Raw genomic sequence first — 19,744 nt, forward strand, 5'->3', positions numbered from 1 at the left:
ACCCCAGCTGACTTCCTGCCCTTTGGGCAGGGGGCTGGACTCGATGATCTCCCGAGGTCCCTTCCAGCCCTGATGTCTATGAAATCTATGAAAGCCAGCAGCAAAAGGAGAAGTTGCCAGCTCTGCTGGCATGACCAAACATGTTTGGCTGTGAACTGCCTAGAAGCTACCCACAGCAGCTTACAATCAGCATCGCAGATTTGCAGTCTCGACATGGCCTTTGTGTAAGCTTACGGAAGTCATGTGTAGCAAGAAGTTAGATACATATACCCAAGTTACAGATGATGCATTATGTGCTCACATTATAGACTATCACAGGATATGCAAGAAGGAAACATTTAAGATTTTACATTTACTGTATTGTTAATATTTTTTTACTTGAACATTTAAATACATTACCATAACGTAGTTTAATTTTTAAGATTTAGAAGATGGCTCAGCTTGCTTTGGAACACCAAACTGACTTAAAAAACGCCTGCAGATCAAGAAGGTGCTTAACTGATGAGGGCTGGGGTGGAAATCTCTTCTTATGTATAAGCACATATACTGCTCAGCCTCAACCTTCATCTGTTAGTTTTGAAATCCAGTCACTCCTAAATCCATACAGCCCAAAAAGAGATGGACTGCTACATACAAGCTTATCAGCTAGAGAGCTAGACCGCCTCTGGCTTGTTTTAGGAGTATAAAACATGAGGTAGTTTTGAGGACTTCGTTTAACAACTCTGCTGCAAGACACTGATCCTTTTCTCACTTTTGCTAGGAAGATCCGATTGGTTCTTTTCAAATTGCTCCCTCACCTTGCTGACATTAAGTTGATAACATACCCTTCTGTCCATAAAACACTGACTTTGAGGAGCACAGAAGTACCAAATAAGCCACCCCACTGAACAGGCTTCACCCACTTCCTGGGAAAAAGCCTAGTCTGTCCTGGTCCAATGAAATAATATATCAAAATGCTACACGAATGTAGGGAGAAAAGGCACTGCCCCCAAGGAATAATTTAAACAGTTACAATTTGGACAAACATTTATCTAGCACTGTGTTGATCCTACAAATAATTATAATCAGCCTGATAACACTTGATGGATGACCCCACATCAATAAACTGCGTATTTTTCTACTTCAAAAAAATGTTTTAATTTTGGGGTACAGTTTTGCTGTAATTATTCTTACACTTTGCATAAATTGTGCTTCTGAATAATCTGAATGTTTGTAAAGGAACAGAATTTTTTTTCAAGTGTGTATATACACACACACACACACAAAACATGGGAAAATAAATCTAATAATAAAATACATTCATAATCTATAATATCACAGGGATAAATACTGGGTTGGGAGGCATTTACCTCTTTATTACATTTCTGTACTGTAAGCATTTTAGTTGTGTTCCTCTCTCAGCTCCTCAAGCAGTTCCTCTACCTCTGCAGTGTTAGAGCAGTGCTAACATGATTAAAGCTATATTGGCAAAGCTGCAGTGTGCGTGTGTTCGTGCATGCATGCAAAACAACACTAACCGCCAAGATGCATTTTGCATGTGTGGTTATGTCTACACTACTGGCTTCTGTCTGTACAGCTGTCAATCAGAAATGGCACCTTTATCCTGTTCCTGATGTAGCTAGATTGCAGAAGTTGGTAGTGTGCTTGTACTCCCAATCTAAGTTGCCTGCACACCTCATTTACATATTGGTCTACAAATATCAGTTTGAGTTATATTCTGCATCCCTCTGATCAAAAGCCAAGCAAGGGAAAGACAGAGAATGTTACATTTTAGTTATAAATAGCTGAGGGAAAAGTATATTTTACAATCCTTTTATAACCTTGTAAATAGCACCATTTTGCTCAGCACAGGTCTCTCAAAGAAAGTCATAACATTTTACATTCCTTGCTTCTGTTTTGTGATCCTCCATGCACACTCACCGCTTTTGCATCAATAGCCACCTGAGCAAAGCCTCTACGATTACCCCACATGAGAACATATGTTTCATCACTGAAGAGGGCTTCTCGAACTCCACCTGGTGAGATGGCCACCAAATTACCATTCTTCAGGACTTTAACACATCTTTCCTGTGGTCCATGCATAACACCAAAAACTTCAAGTAACAGTTTGAAACCTGTAATGTACATAATAATAAAACACTATTGATTGCATAGTCCTGAAACAAAACATAATAGCCAGAGTTTTCAAAACTGACTAGTGATTCTGGATACTTATGGATCCTAAAGCAGGGGGTTTCAACCTTTGTGTGTCAGTGGACCCCAGGCAGCTAGACATGGAGAGGCAGCAGCTGCCACACGCAACTTTCCCCAACTCCCTGCATCTGGCCGGGCAGGTAATACCTACATGGGATGGTGCATGGTGGCACTCTGTTCCTGCCCACCCGCACCTCCTAGGGCTTTCTCATGTATCCCCAGTTACAGTACCCCTGGCCTAAAGGAACCTGATTTTCAGAAGCAGCTAAACAACTTTAATTTCATGGGTTTCCCCCCCACAATTGGCTCGCTATATTACACCAAATCAAGTCAGGTGCTACTTCACAATAACTATTAACAAATTTGACATTCTTCCTCCCCCTCTCCCCACCCCAACTTCACACAACAACTTGCCAATGTTGTAATATCTTGGAACAGGTTTTACAGCTCCAATGAAGAGATACAGCAGCAGCAGCACATCCTCCTTCACATCAAAGTGTGACAGGATTATGGCTAAATCCACTCACTAGATACAGTTTTTTCTTTAGCATATGTAAAAAGTAGTCAATATGGACAAAGGGAAAAACTGAACTAAAAAATGGCTCTCTCAGTTCCAAACCTCTTGGGAAATAGGATCTATCAACCTTACTTTTGTAGTAATTTATCACAAGGGGGAAAAAAACACCCAAGACAAAAGCACCAAACCCTGGTCAATCTAATGTAGCTTTACTTAAAATTCAGTCTGGCAGCTGAAATATTTTAAAATTGAAAAGACAACACTTTTGGCTCATATCATTATTGAATTTCAAATAATTTAAGCACACCTGTCTATCCAAAAAAAAACCACACCACCATGAACTACAGTATTTACTTGCATATCACATGCATCTTTTCCCCCAAACAAATGTACAACAAACAAACAAAAAAATCAGACTTACAAAATTGGGGCATGTCTTAAATGGAGAAGTTAATTTTATGTGCTGGAGTAGAAGAATAGATGGCAGCTGAACCGCCAAAACCTGCTGCCAATTTGGCGGTGGTTTTTAAAATGGTAAAAATAGCTTTTGCTGACACTGCAGAGTGTACTATGCTTCTGCAATCAGGACCAAGCTAGGACCCTTGAAAAAAATTTCTTCATAATATTCTCCCAAAACAAGGTGCATGTCTTTGCATCCCGTGTGCCTCAATACCATATTTACCTTTTTTTTAAAAAATCTGTAGTTATTAATAGTAAATAGAGGCAGGCTTTCTGGAAATACAAAGGCAAGGTTCTGTGACATTTCCTAATGTGACTCAAAGTCTCCAAAGATACAGTCAAAATGCAAAGGTGTATTGGTATGGCTCAGTTCTCTCAAGGACTTTATTAAACCAAATGGATTTAAGTGCAGTAAACTTTAACTTTGCTTAGAATTAACAAATACTGCATGTTGTAGCAAGAAAGTCATTGGGATAAATGAGCAGTATAAGACAGAACTATCCTCAGAATATAAAACTTGGCTGATTTAAGGTTGCTTTATCTTAACAGCATAACTCAACTGTTATGGAAGTTTCTACGCCCCCCCTCAAAAAAAACAAAAAAGCCTGAGTTCTTTGGATTTAGGATGTTATCCCTCCAAATTAATGGTTTACACAGTATTTGTAATCTGTGTTGGACCTGAAGAGGTTTGATCTTGTTAAACAGGAAATTACAGAATGTTATTTTTTCATGTACTATACAACTCCCTATAAGACAGATGTCTTGTTTTTTTCCTTTACTCTGCCCACCCAAAAAAAATTCTTTTAGGAGCTATGGCTGCTTGGAGCAGGGCACAACTGTGCACTCACCTTCTCTTTCCTGCTCAGGCAAAAGCTACAGTTTTAACCTTATCACCACCGAATTGGCTGTGTTTGCCTGAACAGAAAAGGGCAAGTCATGAAAATAAGGCTTGGTCCCTGCTCCAATTCAGCTGTGAAAAGTTTAGAACTGTAGCTGCTCACTAAGACAGGGCCCCACTTCCCTCCACAGATTGGGGAGGGGGTGAACGAGGATAAAGAGAAAAGAAGCAGGAACCATTTTCTAGAGTTTTCATACTTTTTCATACTATTTCAAGCAAAAGAAAAATCAGCTCACACACCCACAACATACAACACAATTTCAGAGGGCTAATTCTGGGGCTAAAAGTGTGTGTGGTATGTGAGTAAATGCAGTATTTAAATAGGTCATGTTGAATACAACCAAAAAATAGGAAGCAAAAAGATGTCGCATACAGACATTTTTTCTTTACTGCAGAACAAGGCAAAAAATATTAGCTCTTCTGGCCCATTTGCTGGCATTCAGATAAATGTTACATTCCTCATCTGTTTTTCAAAGCCAGCTACTTGCCTAGATGAGATTCCCGTATTAATCTCCTTTTAATGTAAGTACCATATTTACTTATATTTATCCACAAAGAACCTCACCTCAATTACTATGCCATTCTACCCACTTGTAAATGTATTCTTGGATTGAGGCCCAGATGCTCCGCATACATTTGGTCATGAAGAGAACTCAAACATTGTTGTCTCCAGTAACTTGAAGGGCATAATCTCTGCAACACATGTCACATATCCACAGCCACCCAAGTTAGTCACCTCAACCACTCTCAGATGGAGAAGACACATAGGAGCTGCTGGTTTTAATTAAAATCAAGATACAGCTACTTAATCTTTTGCTCTCCTGTTTTGCTTTTAGACAGGATGAGGCAGACAAGATAGGACTGCCACCAGCCACTTCTGTCCACTGGATCCTTTGAAAAGCAACAAACCATTACAGCTTGACACTAGGTAGGTTCACAAACACACGAGAGAGAACCCATTCAAAAAAGCCAGGACTTTTGATAGACCTGGTGACAATATTTGTGCTAATGTAGTTTGGTGATATTATAGAATGATTGTAAAGATACTTGTTTGGTGACAATTAAAAGCTATATATTCACTACTTGTGAAATGAAGTTACCTGGTATTTTAAAGACGAAGTGATCGGCTACCGAATAGCAGCTTCTATTCTTCACTAGAAGAAGTTTAGCTACAAAGTAGAAATAGTCTACAGGAGTCGCTCCATGATAATAAATAAGAAGCCCACGTCCTTCTGGGATTTTTTCTAAACCATGAACTTCATAACCTGTCAGGAGTTTAAGGTATAATAGCATCACTGTTTAAATAACTTAAACCCTCCTCTTCATGAGGGAGATTAGCAATTTACAAATAAACTGAGTAACAAGAGTTGGCAATAGTTCAATAGTTGGCAACTTTGGAGAAGCCAAAGACTGAGTTCAAAGCAATTAACTGTTTGCTCTGAATCAGATTTCTCACTGGAAGAACAAGAAAGCATTTCGCTTAGTGGAAAGCTTATAATAGTAACAAAAAAGCAACCTCCCTATCTTCAACCACTGTATCATTTTATCTTGCATTTCCTTTCTTCAATGATGTATACTTAAACTGAAGCATAATGAAGAAATGAATATAAGAGACAGACAAAACAGATGAGAAAAGTGAATGTGGTGGTTAGATCATACTTTGAAGTAAGGAGGTTGAATTACCAAGACCAACTATTTGATGTCAACAGGGATCTAGAAAGCTAATTTGATACCACCAACTTCAACTTCAGTTTCATTCTTTAAAAAAGGTTACAAAAAGTCTATCTGTCCTTAAGGAAAGAGTTTTTAGGGAGATTATCACTCCCTGCCACAAATATATACTAAAACCTTAACTTTAAGACAAATACTTTATTGAAATATGTTCCAGCACAACAGCACATACATCTTGCCTCTATTATTGATCAACATCATCTGATGTTTTTGTTTGCTGTTTTGCATTAAATGCATATAGTACACAACTATAACTTTATACTCTCCTTTTATTTTTCCAATTGCTGCTTCTGTTATTCCTAACAATATATCTTCCAGTCTTCATGCTCTCTTTCAGTGTACCTATACTTCTGCCTCCTTTCTTTACCCAAATTGTAGGGAACTGCAACACATCACAGCAAAATAATGAAAATCGGAGGGGGGGGTTGCCCTACTGATCTTGTCCATTTGAAGATGAATTCTCAAAGATAAAATAGTAATAAGGACACCAACTGAAGACAACACTTTTGTTGTTTCAGAAACTTTTCTACTGTCCTAAGTTTAAGATACAAAATATCATACACCAATAATTTATTACTTTCATGATACCTCTCAGATAAAAACGGAAACAGGAAAATGCTCTATTATGTAACTGAAAAGAAGGTGCAATACAGTTGCACTCTGAAATAACAAAAGTACATCTGCAGAAAGAGAGGACACCAGAATTAATTTTTTTTTAAATTCTTCAGTTTTTTTAATCGTATGTTTTATTTTTTGTTAGGATGCTTTTTTAAAAAAATATATAAAATAGTTTTAATTGAAGATATGTTAAAGCTCAAAGATAGCATCATGGAATAAGAATTATAACTTCTAAGTATATACTATTTGAGACAATATATTCATGTAACATTTTTAGAAGTTTTATAAAAAGGTCACAATAGGCCATGGACTATATTAGGGGCCCAATCTTATGGGGTTCCCAGAAGCTCCTCTATAGATTAGTAAAGATTAAAGAAAACCACTCTACCCAATGGGACTTGGGGCTCAGTCTAGAAGATCCCATTAAGTATCTCTGTGATGCTTAGTTTCAGTTTTCAAACTGGATTTGTGTCCAGAGATCATAGGCAGACAAAGTTCTTTGGGTAGATGTGATGTCTTTTATTAGACCAACTAAATAGTTGGAAAAATTGTTCTTTGCAAACTTTTGGGCACAAGCTCCCTTCTTTAGGCATACACAAACTCCCTTCTTTAGGAGAGTTTGTTGCATCCAGAGATAACATCCCCGTTAACAGCAGTATATGGAGATGAGCGATAAGAGACCTGATTACCCACCTACCAGCCCTATTGTCTCAGAGTTGTGTGTACACAGTCAAGCCCTTACCCTTCTCTAAAACTGCATAGTTTCAAGAAGTTAAATGAATGAAGGCTATCAAAACAACAAGAATGCAATTTCTGCATAAAATAATGATTAAATCAAAGCTTCCATTTAAATCATTATTTTAATCAAGTTGATTTAAATCAAATCCACCCTGGAAAGATTAGCAAGGAAGAGTTATAGAAAACCAAGACTGGTGAATGGCAGAGAAAAAACAACAATGACTTTTGACCTTTATGTAAATTGTTCCTTAAACTTTCTTATCTTTGGTTGAATCTAGACAGTGGTAAAAACAAGGCTTAGAAATATACAACATTTTCATAGAAATAAAGGCTAGATTGTTTCCTCAGATCATCTTTCTAGAAGACGTACTTGTAAAGGTAGATTAGAGCCCTTAAAATATTTTGACAGACAGTTGTCTGTTATACTAGAAGAATGTTAGAACTGAGGGAGAAATAGTGAGGCTCTGAAGTAAGGTCTATAACATGACAAGTTAAGGTAGGAAAGGGAATTGAAGGGAAAGGACTGGACTTGGATGCTGCTTTTAATATTTTTTTTGATGTGCAATCTGGAAAACCACATAACTAGTTTGGCCTAATTAATTAACTTCAAGAGAAACAACATCTAATTCTCAGTAACAAATGGGAAAAAACTGTAATGAGCATTTTATTTTGGTCTAAAACACTGAAATATCCGATAATAAAAATCAATGTCAGTTGGAGCTGGAATGTTCAGCATCCTTGAAAAACCAGACCAATGAGGAAAATTAATTTTTAAAATTTCATTAAGATGTCTGGTTCTGAAGCGAGGGCAATCTGAATCTCCCACTCTGTTGCACCTGATGGAAGAAGATTAATTTGAAAAAGATAGAAGTGACATGTTTTAGGTGCAAAATAAAAAGGGATAGTAGTGTAAGTACATACACAGAGTGGCATGGAATCGTCAAGGAAAGAGAGAAGGTGGAGAACGCTGAAAGCTGAACATGGTATCATGTTAAGTTACTAGTGACAAAGGTTTCAGTACTTCCCACAGAAAGCTCTATCTTGCTTACCATGCCATATCCTTGCATGTCCATACCATATAACTGCTAGCATTTTCTTTGCACCATCCCAGAAGTCATTGGAATAAGCCTCCTTTAACTCTTTCTTCCTCTTATAAATATAAAGAAAAATAATAGAGAAGTAGAGGAAGAGGAGAATAATTCCAGGAAGTAGAAAAACTATTATGAGTGGTGTAAACAGCCATAAAAGATAGGCCACGTAATTCAGATAGTCCTCAATGTACTCCACACCAGTCCATTCTTCCAATACGTAAGCCAGGCAGGTTAAGTAGGACATAGGGATCTGCCCTGCAGTACAGGATTCATTTCCACTTATCATCTCCTGTTTAAAAGAGAGAAAAACAAAATAAGTTATTGTATCCTTAGGGCATGACAGCTTCATAATCTACAATAGAAAAAGAAAAAGTACCTTTACCATCTTGCCAAGTAAGAGAAAAATTTGATTTCATCTTCCACCTGTGCTTGTAGAAAGCAAAACAGAAATGGTTTCAAGAACTAATAAAAGTTTATCTGAAATAATTTCCTTTTCTTTATTAAGCTTTATGAAGAGTTCCTAAACTATTGCAACCCCCTAGTCTGGAGTGAGACTGCCAGAGTAGCAAGGGATGTTGTCCACTTGAATCACTTGACACAGGATACTTTAAAAAAAAATTACAGAACATAGTACAGTATGTTAATTTTTAAGTTCCTTTAAGAAAAATCTAGTGGAAACAACAAGAAACACTCTGGCCTAAGTTTCTATAAATGAACACCACCTCACAAAAAAACATTTGGACATTTTTCTAAAAATTTCATAGTAAACCAATGCCCCAATCATATGAACTGTTACCAAATGCTTAAATTTTGAGCAGGAGGTGTCCACTTACCACCATCACAGCAATATAACAGTAAGAGACAGGAGGTATCCAAGCTGGGTAGGTCACAAGCCATGTCAGTACATTTAGGTCTATCTGGAAACCTAAAGAGAGCCAAATACAAGTCACACAGCACTATTTGTGAGACATACCACCAAATGAGTAAACCTCCTTTTCTGTTTTAGCTTTAGGTTCCATTAATCAAGGTGATTTGTGATATAGCACACTGATTAGCCTACCTCACATTTACAGAAAAAGATGAACCGTGGAACCAGTGTTCATGTTTCAAGGATTTGCAGGCGGGTAGGTAGTAGATCTTAACCTCATAACCAGAAACGATGGGCAAAAGACAACTGTCAAGAAATCATGCAGTAACTCAAATCTGCCATCCTGGACAGCAAATGGCAAACCCTACATTCAATTGTTCCCCGTCCCCTCCCATACCACCATTATTTTAGTTCTACCTCAATGAAGGTACAGTCAATTAGCAATGATCTACATCATCCCACTACTTATCAAGGCTTGGTTATGGCACTTGTTGCTCCTAGTAAAGGTCAGCAGTTAGGCACAACGTGGAGACAAAAGGGATCCTTTCCGCAAACTAAGGACATTGAAGCAGTGCCTCCACACAAATCTTCTCCGTAAAAATACTCCATAAGAAGTATGGAGAAGTTCTGGAGAATGGAAAAGTGGAACACCACAGAAGCTTTCATGAAAGTACCCTTGAGCAAAAGCATTTACCCAAAGCTATCCTCTAGGATGTTTCCAAAAAAACAGGAAAACTTACGCACTCTCTCAGGGTTCTTCAGCCAGTATAAAGACAACTGAATGCAAAGCAAACACACACACTGCTGGTAGGAAAGAGCGAAGGATAATTTTCTTCTCACTGAGCAAGATTAAAACTCCATTTGTAATGCACTAAGCATCTACAAAAATACGTAGAATAGCAAGTGCAACGTTTTAGGGTATGTGTGCACGACACTTTAAAATGGGTTAAATGCTTTTGCACCGCTTTAATGGTGTTGGTGTTTGTGTGCAGTGGTGTATTGCGCATTACTTCCAGCTGCAGACTGAAGCACCAGGCTCTGTGCGGCTCAAGGCCTCTGCAGGCAGCCTGGGAAGGCAAGCTCCACCAAAGAAAAAAAAAGAAGTCATGAGCCTAACCCCCCACAATCCAAGCCTGCCTGCCTGAGCTGTGCGTGAACCTAGTTCTTCCCTCCGCGGCTAGTGTCCCCTGGGACTCCCCAAGTTGGGTGCTGCCGGGGGGGAGGGGGGAACCACCATTGCCACGGAGGGAAGTACCAGCTCCCCTCTCTCCCCACCCCCCCGCAGCTCAGGGACCACTCCGCCCACCAGCAGCTTGCCCTCCTCTCCTGCAAAGAAGCAGGTAGGACACGGGGTTTACACAACATAGGGGTTTACTTCACCAAGTTGAAGCAGTGTTTTTAAAAACCCACCGCTTCAATTTAGGGTGAAGCAAACCCCCGTTTCATCTACACATGCTCTTAAACAGGTAAAAGCACAGCTATTTCACAAGACTCATCACCATTCACAACTAAGAAGTCTAGTTCATCAGAAAGATGGCACATCTCAAAAAGCAGCAATTTAGACTCCAGCACTGAAGAACAGTTTTGCTAGAGGTGCACCAAAACACTGGTCTGATATCAGATCAGCACTTATATAAAAAACATTGACTATATCGGAAATCAGCCTGATGTGGCAGGTAATTTGGCCAATAAACGTCCATGCATGCACGCAGTCACAGCTCAGCAAATCACATAGGCGGCAAGGAGCATAGCCTAGCAGCTTGGAGAGCTGAGCCCAGCTGGTAAGTCTGTTGTGGTAGAAGGGGATGGGGGAAGGAAGCGTCATGGGGGGGGGTCAAATCAAGGCCCTTTGCAGTGAGGGAGTGGGGCTGGTGCTGGGGCACACACTGCCCAGCCAGTGGGGTGGGGTGCAGGACAGAATCATAGCTCATCCAGGAGGCACAGGGAGGGGTGGTGACTCCTGCCACTGCGTGCACCCCAGGAGGGCACTGGGGTGTGTCCCTGGATCTTTGTGGGGCATAGGTGGGGTGGGTTGCAGCTGCAGGATGGAGCTGTGCTGGGCTCTTCCCTGCGCATGAGTGGTTGGGCCTGTGCTGTGCTGGGAGCAGGGGCTATGACAAATGTTGGGGTCGCTGCAGCCCTGTCCCTTAGCCCCCTTTCAGCGCCGCCACCCAGTCCAAGCACAGTCCGACCTAGCCCCTACCAGGAAGAGCCCTGGGCAGCACCTGCCCCAGCCCTACACCCTCCCTCCCAGCAAGGGTCTTAATCTGCCCCTCCCCCACCAGGCCCCTTCCCTCTCCCCTTCCACCACAACAGACTTACCAGCTGAATGCAGCTCTTCAATGTGCAGGGGTGCATATTGGAAGTCGGACAGGTATCAGCCGATATGCCTCCTTATGGCTATAGGTATCAGCCCCCAAAATCTCTATCTGTGCACACCTAATTTTTGCCAATAGAATCATGGTTGCAGTTACAGATAGATCATCATCTTAGCAGAAGGGAATGGGAAGCTCCAAAATGGGGGACAGAGTTCCTGAACTTATCCTTGGACTTCTCTAATGGTCTTCCCTAAATCCTGTTTTGTATCAGGCTAGGTTGTGGTGGCATGAAAAGGTTTTGTTTTATGTAAATACATATTGAAAGAGAGATATTGCAAGGGAGAAGAGAGCTTAACTCTATGTGGACTTTGAATTTATACACACACAGACAATTTGTGGCTATAAGAAAGAAGAGCTTAATTCTGAGTGGACTTTAAACAAACATACATACATACATGTTTAAAGTCTACTTAGAATTAAGCTCTTCTTTCTTATAGCCACATAAATTGTGTGTGTATGCACACACGTTCAAAGTCCACACAGGGTTAAGTTCTTTTCCCTTTAAACACACACACACTATTATAAAGTCCACTGAGAATTAAACTCTACTTTCCCTTAAAATACCTCTCTTTCAAATGCTCAGAACTTTTTGAAAACAAATTCCTCATGAGCTTAGATAAAAATCCTGTTTCCACAAGTCAGCCTTGCAAAATTGTATTTGTACTTATACATAAAATGATGTGTAACCTCTGTAATGCAATTACTTGTTTCATGAGTGCTACTTACAAAACACTGGCTTACATCCAGTTAGGCTTTTAGATTCCAAAAAAGACATTCCTCTCCCTTCTACTGCCTTTCCTCATCTTCACTACCAAACCACAGAAGTGGTAGACTTCTATCACCCAACTCTAAACCCCAGAAGGCTGTTCTCCATTGTCCAAGGGAATATCAAGATCTTTTGTAACTTTAATCAGGTATTCCCACAAAACTAAAGTCTTGCTTTCTGCTCAAAGAAGTCTTGGTCTGTCCTGACCACCACCAGCAGAAAGTGGCACTCTCTGGGCTTTGAACCTGAGACAACTTCACATCCAGCTCCTAAGTGCATCAGACATTGCAATCTAATCAGAGGCAATGGTGAGGCTGCAAAAGAGTTTGTCTTCAATATTAGAAATAACATTTGGAGACATTTAAAACTGACCGAAGCACTGAAAGTGCTTTCATACTATTAAAAATGTAGTCATTTTGCAGTCAGGCTGCTGCATAATGGGTGTTTTGAAGGCAACACATTCTCTTTATTTTCAGTCTCCTAGGCAGAACATGTTTCAGTACTGGAGCCATGAGATGCTACTTGCACTACTCAGAGTATGCCCTTGTACTAAAAGAGAGAGAGAAAAGCATGTTCCTTTTCCAATTCAAAGCTTGTCTGATTGATGTTCCCATTGGGGGATCTAAGAACAACAGTCAAAGTTCAACACAGGTAGACAGTAGGGGTGTGCAAAGCGGGCCCTATTCGATTCGGATTCAGCCCGAATCAGAGATAGTGATTCCATTTGTTGATTCGGATCGCTATCCCCCAATTCAATTCAGCCAAATCTGAATCTAAAGAGTCGACGCCGATTCGGAGAATCAGCGATTCGGACATAGACACAGCTTTAAAAGTTTTTTCTATATATCACAAGTTGTGCCTGCTACCTCGAGGTCGCTGCGATGCTGAGGTGCATGGAGCATTCCACAGGAGTGTGGGGAGGGCCCCTCCGTGTGCTCAGCAGAGAACCTGGACATGGACTGGAAGTACTTTCGGTCCACTTCCGGGTCTGCCAGGGAGTGCACACGCACTGGGTGTCCCCCCCCCCCCACACCTCCCCGGCTCAGTGAGTGGCCACAGGGAGACCCCGGGTGTCCTCCCAGACACCGGAGGCACCAGTCATCCCCTGCTTGCTCCCCAGAGGACATGGAAGTGAACCAGAAGTGCTTCTGGTCCACTTCCGGGTCCTGCTGCCAAGTGTGCTGGGGAGCCCCACGCGCTGCAGTGGGACACTCCATACACCCCAGCATCACAGCAATCACAAGCCCCTGGTACCTAGAAATATGTAGAAAAAAATATTTAAGGTTGCCTCTGTGTCCAAATCGATTTGGAGGGTTTCTATTCGATTCGGAGACAAAAAAGGGCCCCCTAATTCGATTTGGCCTCAGAGATTCAGCCACCAAATTGAGCCAATCTCCACTGAATCGAATCGGGGACTGAAGCTTCGCACAGCCCTAGTAAACAGTACACTTGGTGAATCTGTTGACAAATGTGTTCATGCCTTTGAAGTGCTTTCAGCTTTCATGCATACAACTGTTCATGCCATGCACACTTAACTTAAAACAGGTTGTCTTTTAAGATTTCAGCAGTTTCCTAGTGTAAAGACTGGACAATGCCCACATTGCACCATGAAGATATACACAGGGTATGCCTACATTGGGGGATGCTGCCCACCCATCAGCAAATGCATCCCAAATGCAGAAATGCAGTAGTGAAGTCTCTATTTGGAGAGCATTCCCCCTACCTCTTCTACTAGGGACAATTCTTGAGAGCAGCTCTCCCGCTTTTCTAGGTTTAGCACAGGGAGATAAAAGCAAGCACATGGGATGTGCTTCACAGCATACATCCCAAGTGAATGCCAAGGTCAAAACATAAATATATGGGAGCTTTCTGTCTGTGAAGCAATGCTGTATTGCTTATTGGCAGCCTTCCTTAATCAGGTTACTTTAAACCTGGTGATATGACTGAACCCCTGAAAACATCCTTCCTAAGGGGGGAAGAGAAAGATGTTCTTCACAAACACCCTGGATGTTTCCAGTAACAGTAAGGTCAAAGAGTTGAACATATTGCTTCCTACTCTTAGGAGATGCAGCATTTTGAGGTCAACTGCAGCCGACTTTTTAAAATGAAACTGTCAGGCCATGAGGAAGGGGAAAGAAATAAATAAAGCAAGCAAGCAAAAAATCACAATCCACTACCAGTGCAACTTGTGCTGCCTATAGCCTGGTGTGAAGACAAGTGGAAACTGGTCTAAAATGCTAATGAATGGGAACAGGAAGCTGGAGTCCATTTCAGCTGTTAAAGGAACGTGGGAAAATGTAATTCAGCTCTGTTCAAAGTAGTCAAATGCATAATACACATTCATTAAAGACAAGATATCAATACTGATAGGCAGCCATTAAAGAAAAGGCCAAGGCACGGTGCCTATATTAATAAGCATATGTTAAATATAGGATGGATCTAATCATACCTATGACCAGAAAAAACATGGGTGATTTATGTGAACAACAAGTAGAACAAAAAGACCTACTCTCGTAATTCTGCTCCACCTTTGATGCCAGTCAGCTTCCACACAAGAAAAGCTCAACATTGAAATCATGAGTATCAGTGCACTATTAAGTACAATGTTGAGTTTTGTGTGGCAATTTCTGGACCACACAGGAGCACAATATTCTGCTGGGGTATGTACTACTGCAGGGGTGGGCAAAATACAGCCCGCAGGGCCCCTAAAATTTCGGAAAATTAATATTTCTCGCCCTTGGTTCCTGTTGAAAATGACAGGAACCAAGAGCAGTAGGACCCAAGGGAAGCCCAGCGTGTTCCAAAAACAGCAGGGCCCGCCCAGCCCTGCCCCCCACCCAGAAGGTCCAGCTGGGGTTTCTGAACTGGGAGAACATGGCTGCCCCAGCTTGGGAAGCTGAGGTAAGTGGCGAGGGGGGGACCCCAGGCAATGAAGGAGCGCGGGGGGGGGCAGGGAAACGGCTCCTCCCCACCCATGCCTGGTGCCCCACACTGCAGCTGCTTGCAGCCCATGTGGGGCTGCCTGTGCCTGCTCTGGACAGCCCCATGTGGGCTGTGAGCACCTGCAGCATGGGGCACCAGGCATGGGGCAGGGCCGCTTCCCCCCCACCCCACGCTCAGATTTTCCCTGGGCTCCTTCCCTGCGTGGAGAAAAGCGGTTACTTGCTCACCCCGTGGCCAGCTCCCTGAGTTGCAGGAACTTGCAGCCCGCACAGGGCTGTCTGGAGCAGGCACAGGCAGCCCCAGGCAGGCTGCAGCGTGGGGCGGGGCTGCTTCCTCCCCCCCCTCCCCTCCGCACTCAGCACCACCTTGTAACCCATCCCCACTGCCAGGCTGGTAGCGGGACCAGGTTACAAGCTGGTGCTGAATGTGGGGAAAGTATCCCCTTGCCCACCCCATGGCCAGCGCCCCATGCTGCAGCCGCTCATGCAGCCTGCCTGGGGCTGCCTGTGCCTGCTCTGGACAACGCCGCGCGGGCTGCAAGTGCCTGCAATGCGGGGAGCCAACCATGGGGCAGGTGAGGGGCCACTTTTCCCTACGCTCAGCATGAGCTTCTTCCCTGCTGGCAAGCAAGGGATCGGGGCTGTGTGCTGCCCCCTGCCTGTACCACGGGGTTCGGGGGTACTGGATGTGAGCGGGCAGGAAGGCAGTGGGAGCACAAGACCCACACCTTTGTTCCAGGGCCAGTGCCAGTGGGGCCCAGAGCAGGGTGGCAGGTGTGCAGGGTCCCAGCTAGCAGGGGCTCTATGGAGCTGGGCCAGCTCCCCACTCCCTGCTGGTGCAGCCCAGCCCAGCTCCACGGGCCCCTGCCAGTCTGCGCCCTGCTTTGGGCCCCACCGGTGCTGGCCCTGGGACATTGGTCCCAAGACACTGGGATGTTGGTCCCAAGATGGTGCCCAGGGGGCGGGGCACCTGTCATGGGGTGGGGTACCTGTCAAGGGGCGGGGCTACCTGCCAAAGGCCCTCAACAGCCTGCCAAAACTGGGTAAGTGGCCCTCTGCTCAAAATAATTGCCCGCCCCTGTACTACTGTAAGTCGGGTGGTTCTGAGTGAGCACTTTGAAGTCAGCACCCCATGCCATGCGACTTAAACATCTCAAAGCAGCTACCTGTGCAGAGACTTTATTGCTCAACACTATACTTAACCATGTGCAGAGACTCATAACCAGCAGCACAACAGATGCTCTTCCTGTATTCTCAGGTCTCAGACCAAGTGATGCATAAAAAAACCAAAACAAACCCTAACTTCATTACTGGCAATAGAGGCAAAAGATGATAAAAATCACCTGTGCCATCAACTGTTAACTGAAGACCTGAACAGATGGAGGCTTAAGAAGTTTAAGTCATAAACCATTTACACATGAAGCCCACACGCTCCTGGAAGAGACTGGTGATGCTGAACGAAACCTCTGGGCAGCAAAAGAGTGGGTCGACCACTAGTAAAGATCAGACCTATTCCTATAGAGATTTGGAGTTAGACAGTTCTCAGTGGTGGCAGATGACAGAACAAGGAGCAATGGTCTCAAGTTGCAGCAAGGGAAGTTCAGGTTATACTATTAGGAAAAATTTACTCACTAGGAGGGTAGTAAAGCACTGGAACAGGTTACCCAGAGTGGTGGTGGAAGCTCCATCCTTGGAGGCTTCTATGACCCAGCTAGACAACACTTTGGCAGGAATGAAGTAGTTGGGGCTAGTCCTGCCTTGAGCAGGGGGTTGAACTAGATGACCTCCTGAGGTCCTGTCCAGCTCTCATTATCTGATGTCTATGATTTACACCAACACCAAACAAGTCCCCCACTGAGCACGACCCTGACAGAGAAGCCGAGGTCAAGCTGGACAGGCTGAGATCTGGATACAGACACTTCAAACAACACTTTGCAAAATGAACATTTGGGGAGTGAGTGCAGCGCCCAGCAAACAGTACAGTGTTTCAGCCAAGGCTGCGATCCTCCGGGCGGGCGACGCTGCACACAGCGGCTCTGTCGGGGGCTGGGAAGCCGACACGAGAGGGAGGGACACTTTCATCTACCCGGCCGAGGCTGCAGGTCCGAGCGGGCTCGCAGCGCATCTCGGAGGCTCCACAACGCGGGTGATGACCCCCTGAAGGGAGAGAGGGAGGAGGCTCCGTGGACTCCTCCAGCTGCGGGGCCGGGGCAGCGATGAGGCAAACCTTCCCGCCTCAGACAACGCTGCCCTACACTCCCTCGCGGGGGGCGGCCAGCGCCTCAGGTCTTGCAGCGCGGGAAGGGGATGCGGCAAGGAGCCGGGGAGGACTGCCACCCGGGACCGCGAGCGTCTCCTCACCTGGCTGCGGCGGCTCCGGCTCCAGCGCCGCTTCCCGCCCCCCGAGCGCGGAGTGTTCTCCTCCACCTGCCGCCCGAGCGGGGGCGGGGAGGTGGCGCCGCCGGAACTGCCTAGTCTCTAGGACCGCATGAAACCGTCCCCCCGCTCGGGCCCTACTGGCTGCAAAGCCGCGCGAGAGCAGTTTCCGGCGGAAGAAACCCGCCCCCACCGGGCCGGATCGCCTCTGGGCGGGGCCAAGGCGAGCGGTGTGGGGGTGGGGAGGCTCCCGCGGTGCTGAGTGGCTCCTCGGGAGGGGTGTGGGTGGGGCCTCGGGCGGGTCTTCATGAGTCTCAAGTCAGCCGTGGGGGTGCGCCCCGCCCCCAGCACAACGCAGCGTCAGCGTCACCAATGTGGGGCAGTGCTGCTCCTCCAGCCCCAAACTAAAAGCCGCGCGGCCGCTGCCTGTGTCAGTCGCACCAGCTGTTGCCATGAAAATAGGGATGATTGTTAAGACTCACAGACTCGAAGGGAGTGGGGGCAGGTTTGACTGGAGACTGGGAATCAGGCACGGCTCAGCATTGCCCCCTCTCCAGTCCTGGCTACTGGAGCCCCGTCTTGGTTCCCCCCTCAGCTGCGAAATGCAAAAGCATTCAGATTTTATGCCGCGGGTTTGACCTGTTTAGTTAAGGGCTGCCTAGTAGAGGAGTTCAGTTCCAGCTTTTGCTAAAGCAATGCAATAACATTACCTCATCATAACAGAATCCATATACGGCACTAATGTTACACTTTCTGCTAGTTTCATGGAGAAGTGGCCAGAGAGGGACCTCCAGAAGTCATCTAGTTCAAGCCCACTGCCAGAGGCAGGATCATCCCTATCCAAACCATCTTACACAACTCCATGGCCTTCTCTTTTGGCAAAGCTACATATTCAACACAAGACCTGACACCCTAACCCACCACACATAAAGTAGGGAGGCCACAGCAGCCAGCATCCTGCTTCTGTAAAGCATTGTTAATATATGCTCATATCCCAGGGAAGGGTCCACACCCCGTGCTAGAGGAAAGTAACGCCCCTCCCACAGGCCTTACCAATCTGACTGTGGGGTTAAATTCCTCTGACTCCAGATGGATGTTTGTTCTGATCCTGAGCAGAGGAGCAAGACTCTCTAGTAAGGAACCTCTGGCTTTATGTCTCAGTAGAAGCACTGGCACACCCGTGTCAAAATCCTGTCTTGGCTACAACCAACACCCAATGCCTCCGAGAAAGGCTTCAAAACATGCTGATGTAGCAAAAAAGTGGAGGGGAGGAGCAACTACCAAAACCCAGAAACATGGGAAGTACCTATAGTAGAACATACACATATCATGTCTATATCATCCCTGACCAGCTCATTCCACAGCCTTATTTCTATTTCTTTTTTTTAGCAGTTAATTTTTTATTATTTAATGTAATCTTAATTTGTAAGAAATGGGCACAATCATTTTTAAACTTGTATTCCATCAAGAAGTCTATTAGAGGTTCTTTAACTTTAGAGCAGTCATAGTTTGTGCCTTCCTCTAGCACAGGGTGTGGCCCTCTCCTTGGGATCTGAGCATACAAATCATAGCTTGTGCTACTAACATCTGTTCCCTACAAAGATGCTCTCTTTTGTGAGAACATGTTCGACCTGTTGACCAAGTTTATCATACTGAGTAATATTTTTTTGGGGTTCTTGTTCACTGAGAATGAGCTGAGTGGCTTAAGACACCATCTTTGAATAAAGCAACACATTTTTCTCTTAGCTAATTTTTCCATTTAATTTTCTTATTAATTCTAATGTTCTCTTCTAATATAAACCACTGAATAATCCTCCAGCATCCCACAGTGCTTTGCTCGCATCCTCCACTCCCACCTCCCTCAAGGGAGACAATGTAGAGCACATCCCCTTCACAATAGCACATTGTGCTGCAGGGAGACACAGGCTGACTGATTAGTTTGGGTCAGCCAGTCAGTGCTGCCCTGTGCACTGCTGCCATCTGTCCCCAGACATGGAGTCTGTAGGGCATGCTAAGATATATGCAGAGGGCCTTCTGGTTGTGCAGCATCAGCACTGCAAGCTCTTTGCCCTTCAGGGGCTCAGTAATCAAATGTCTGTTCATGCATCTTGTGGTAAATTTTTCTAGCAGGAGAAAAAACCTGGGAGAATTCTTCCAGATTATTTGAAT

At 44.2% G+C, this 19,744-nt stretch overlaps 1 protein-coding gene across 2 annotated transcripts in view; it reads right to left on the bottom strand.

Moving 5' to 3' along the window:
• The window catches only part of LOC109318761 (transmembrane protein 68-like), a 30,139-nt gene extending 12,444 nt beyond the window's left edge, over positions 1–17,695 (bottom strand). The window contains exons 1-5 of one of the 2 annotated variants that reach the window (XM_019548152.1): positions 17,561–17,694; positions 9,079–9,170; positions 8,204–8,534; positions 5,168–5,332; positions 1,921–2,114 (exon numbers count right to left, since the gene is read on the bottom strand). In XM_019548152.1, coding sequence (XP_019403697.1) covers positions 1,921–2,114; positions 5,168–5,332; positions 8,204–8,534; positions 9,079–9,084 — 696 coding nt within the window. In that variant the 5' untranslated portion in view covers positions 9,085–9,170; positions 17,561–17,694. Of the gene's footprint in view, positions 1–1,920; positions 2,115–5,167; positions 5,333–8,203; positions 8,535–9,078; positions 9,171–17,560 lie in introns of both variants that reach the window. The other variant, XM_019548160.1, reaches the window with a different exon arrangement.
• Between the last annotated feature and the right edge of the window lie 2,049 nt (positions 17,696–19,744).

The sequence above is a fragment of the Crocodylus porosus genome, unplaced genomic scaffold, assembly GCF_001723895.1.
Source record: "Crocodylus porosus isolate Cpor-Errol unplaced genomic scaffold, CroPor_comp1, whole genome shotgun sequence".
NCBI lineage: Eukaryota > Metazoa > Chordata > Crocodylia > Crocodylidae > Crocodylus > Crocodylus porosus.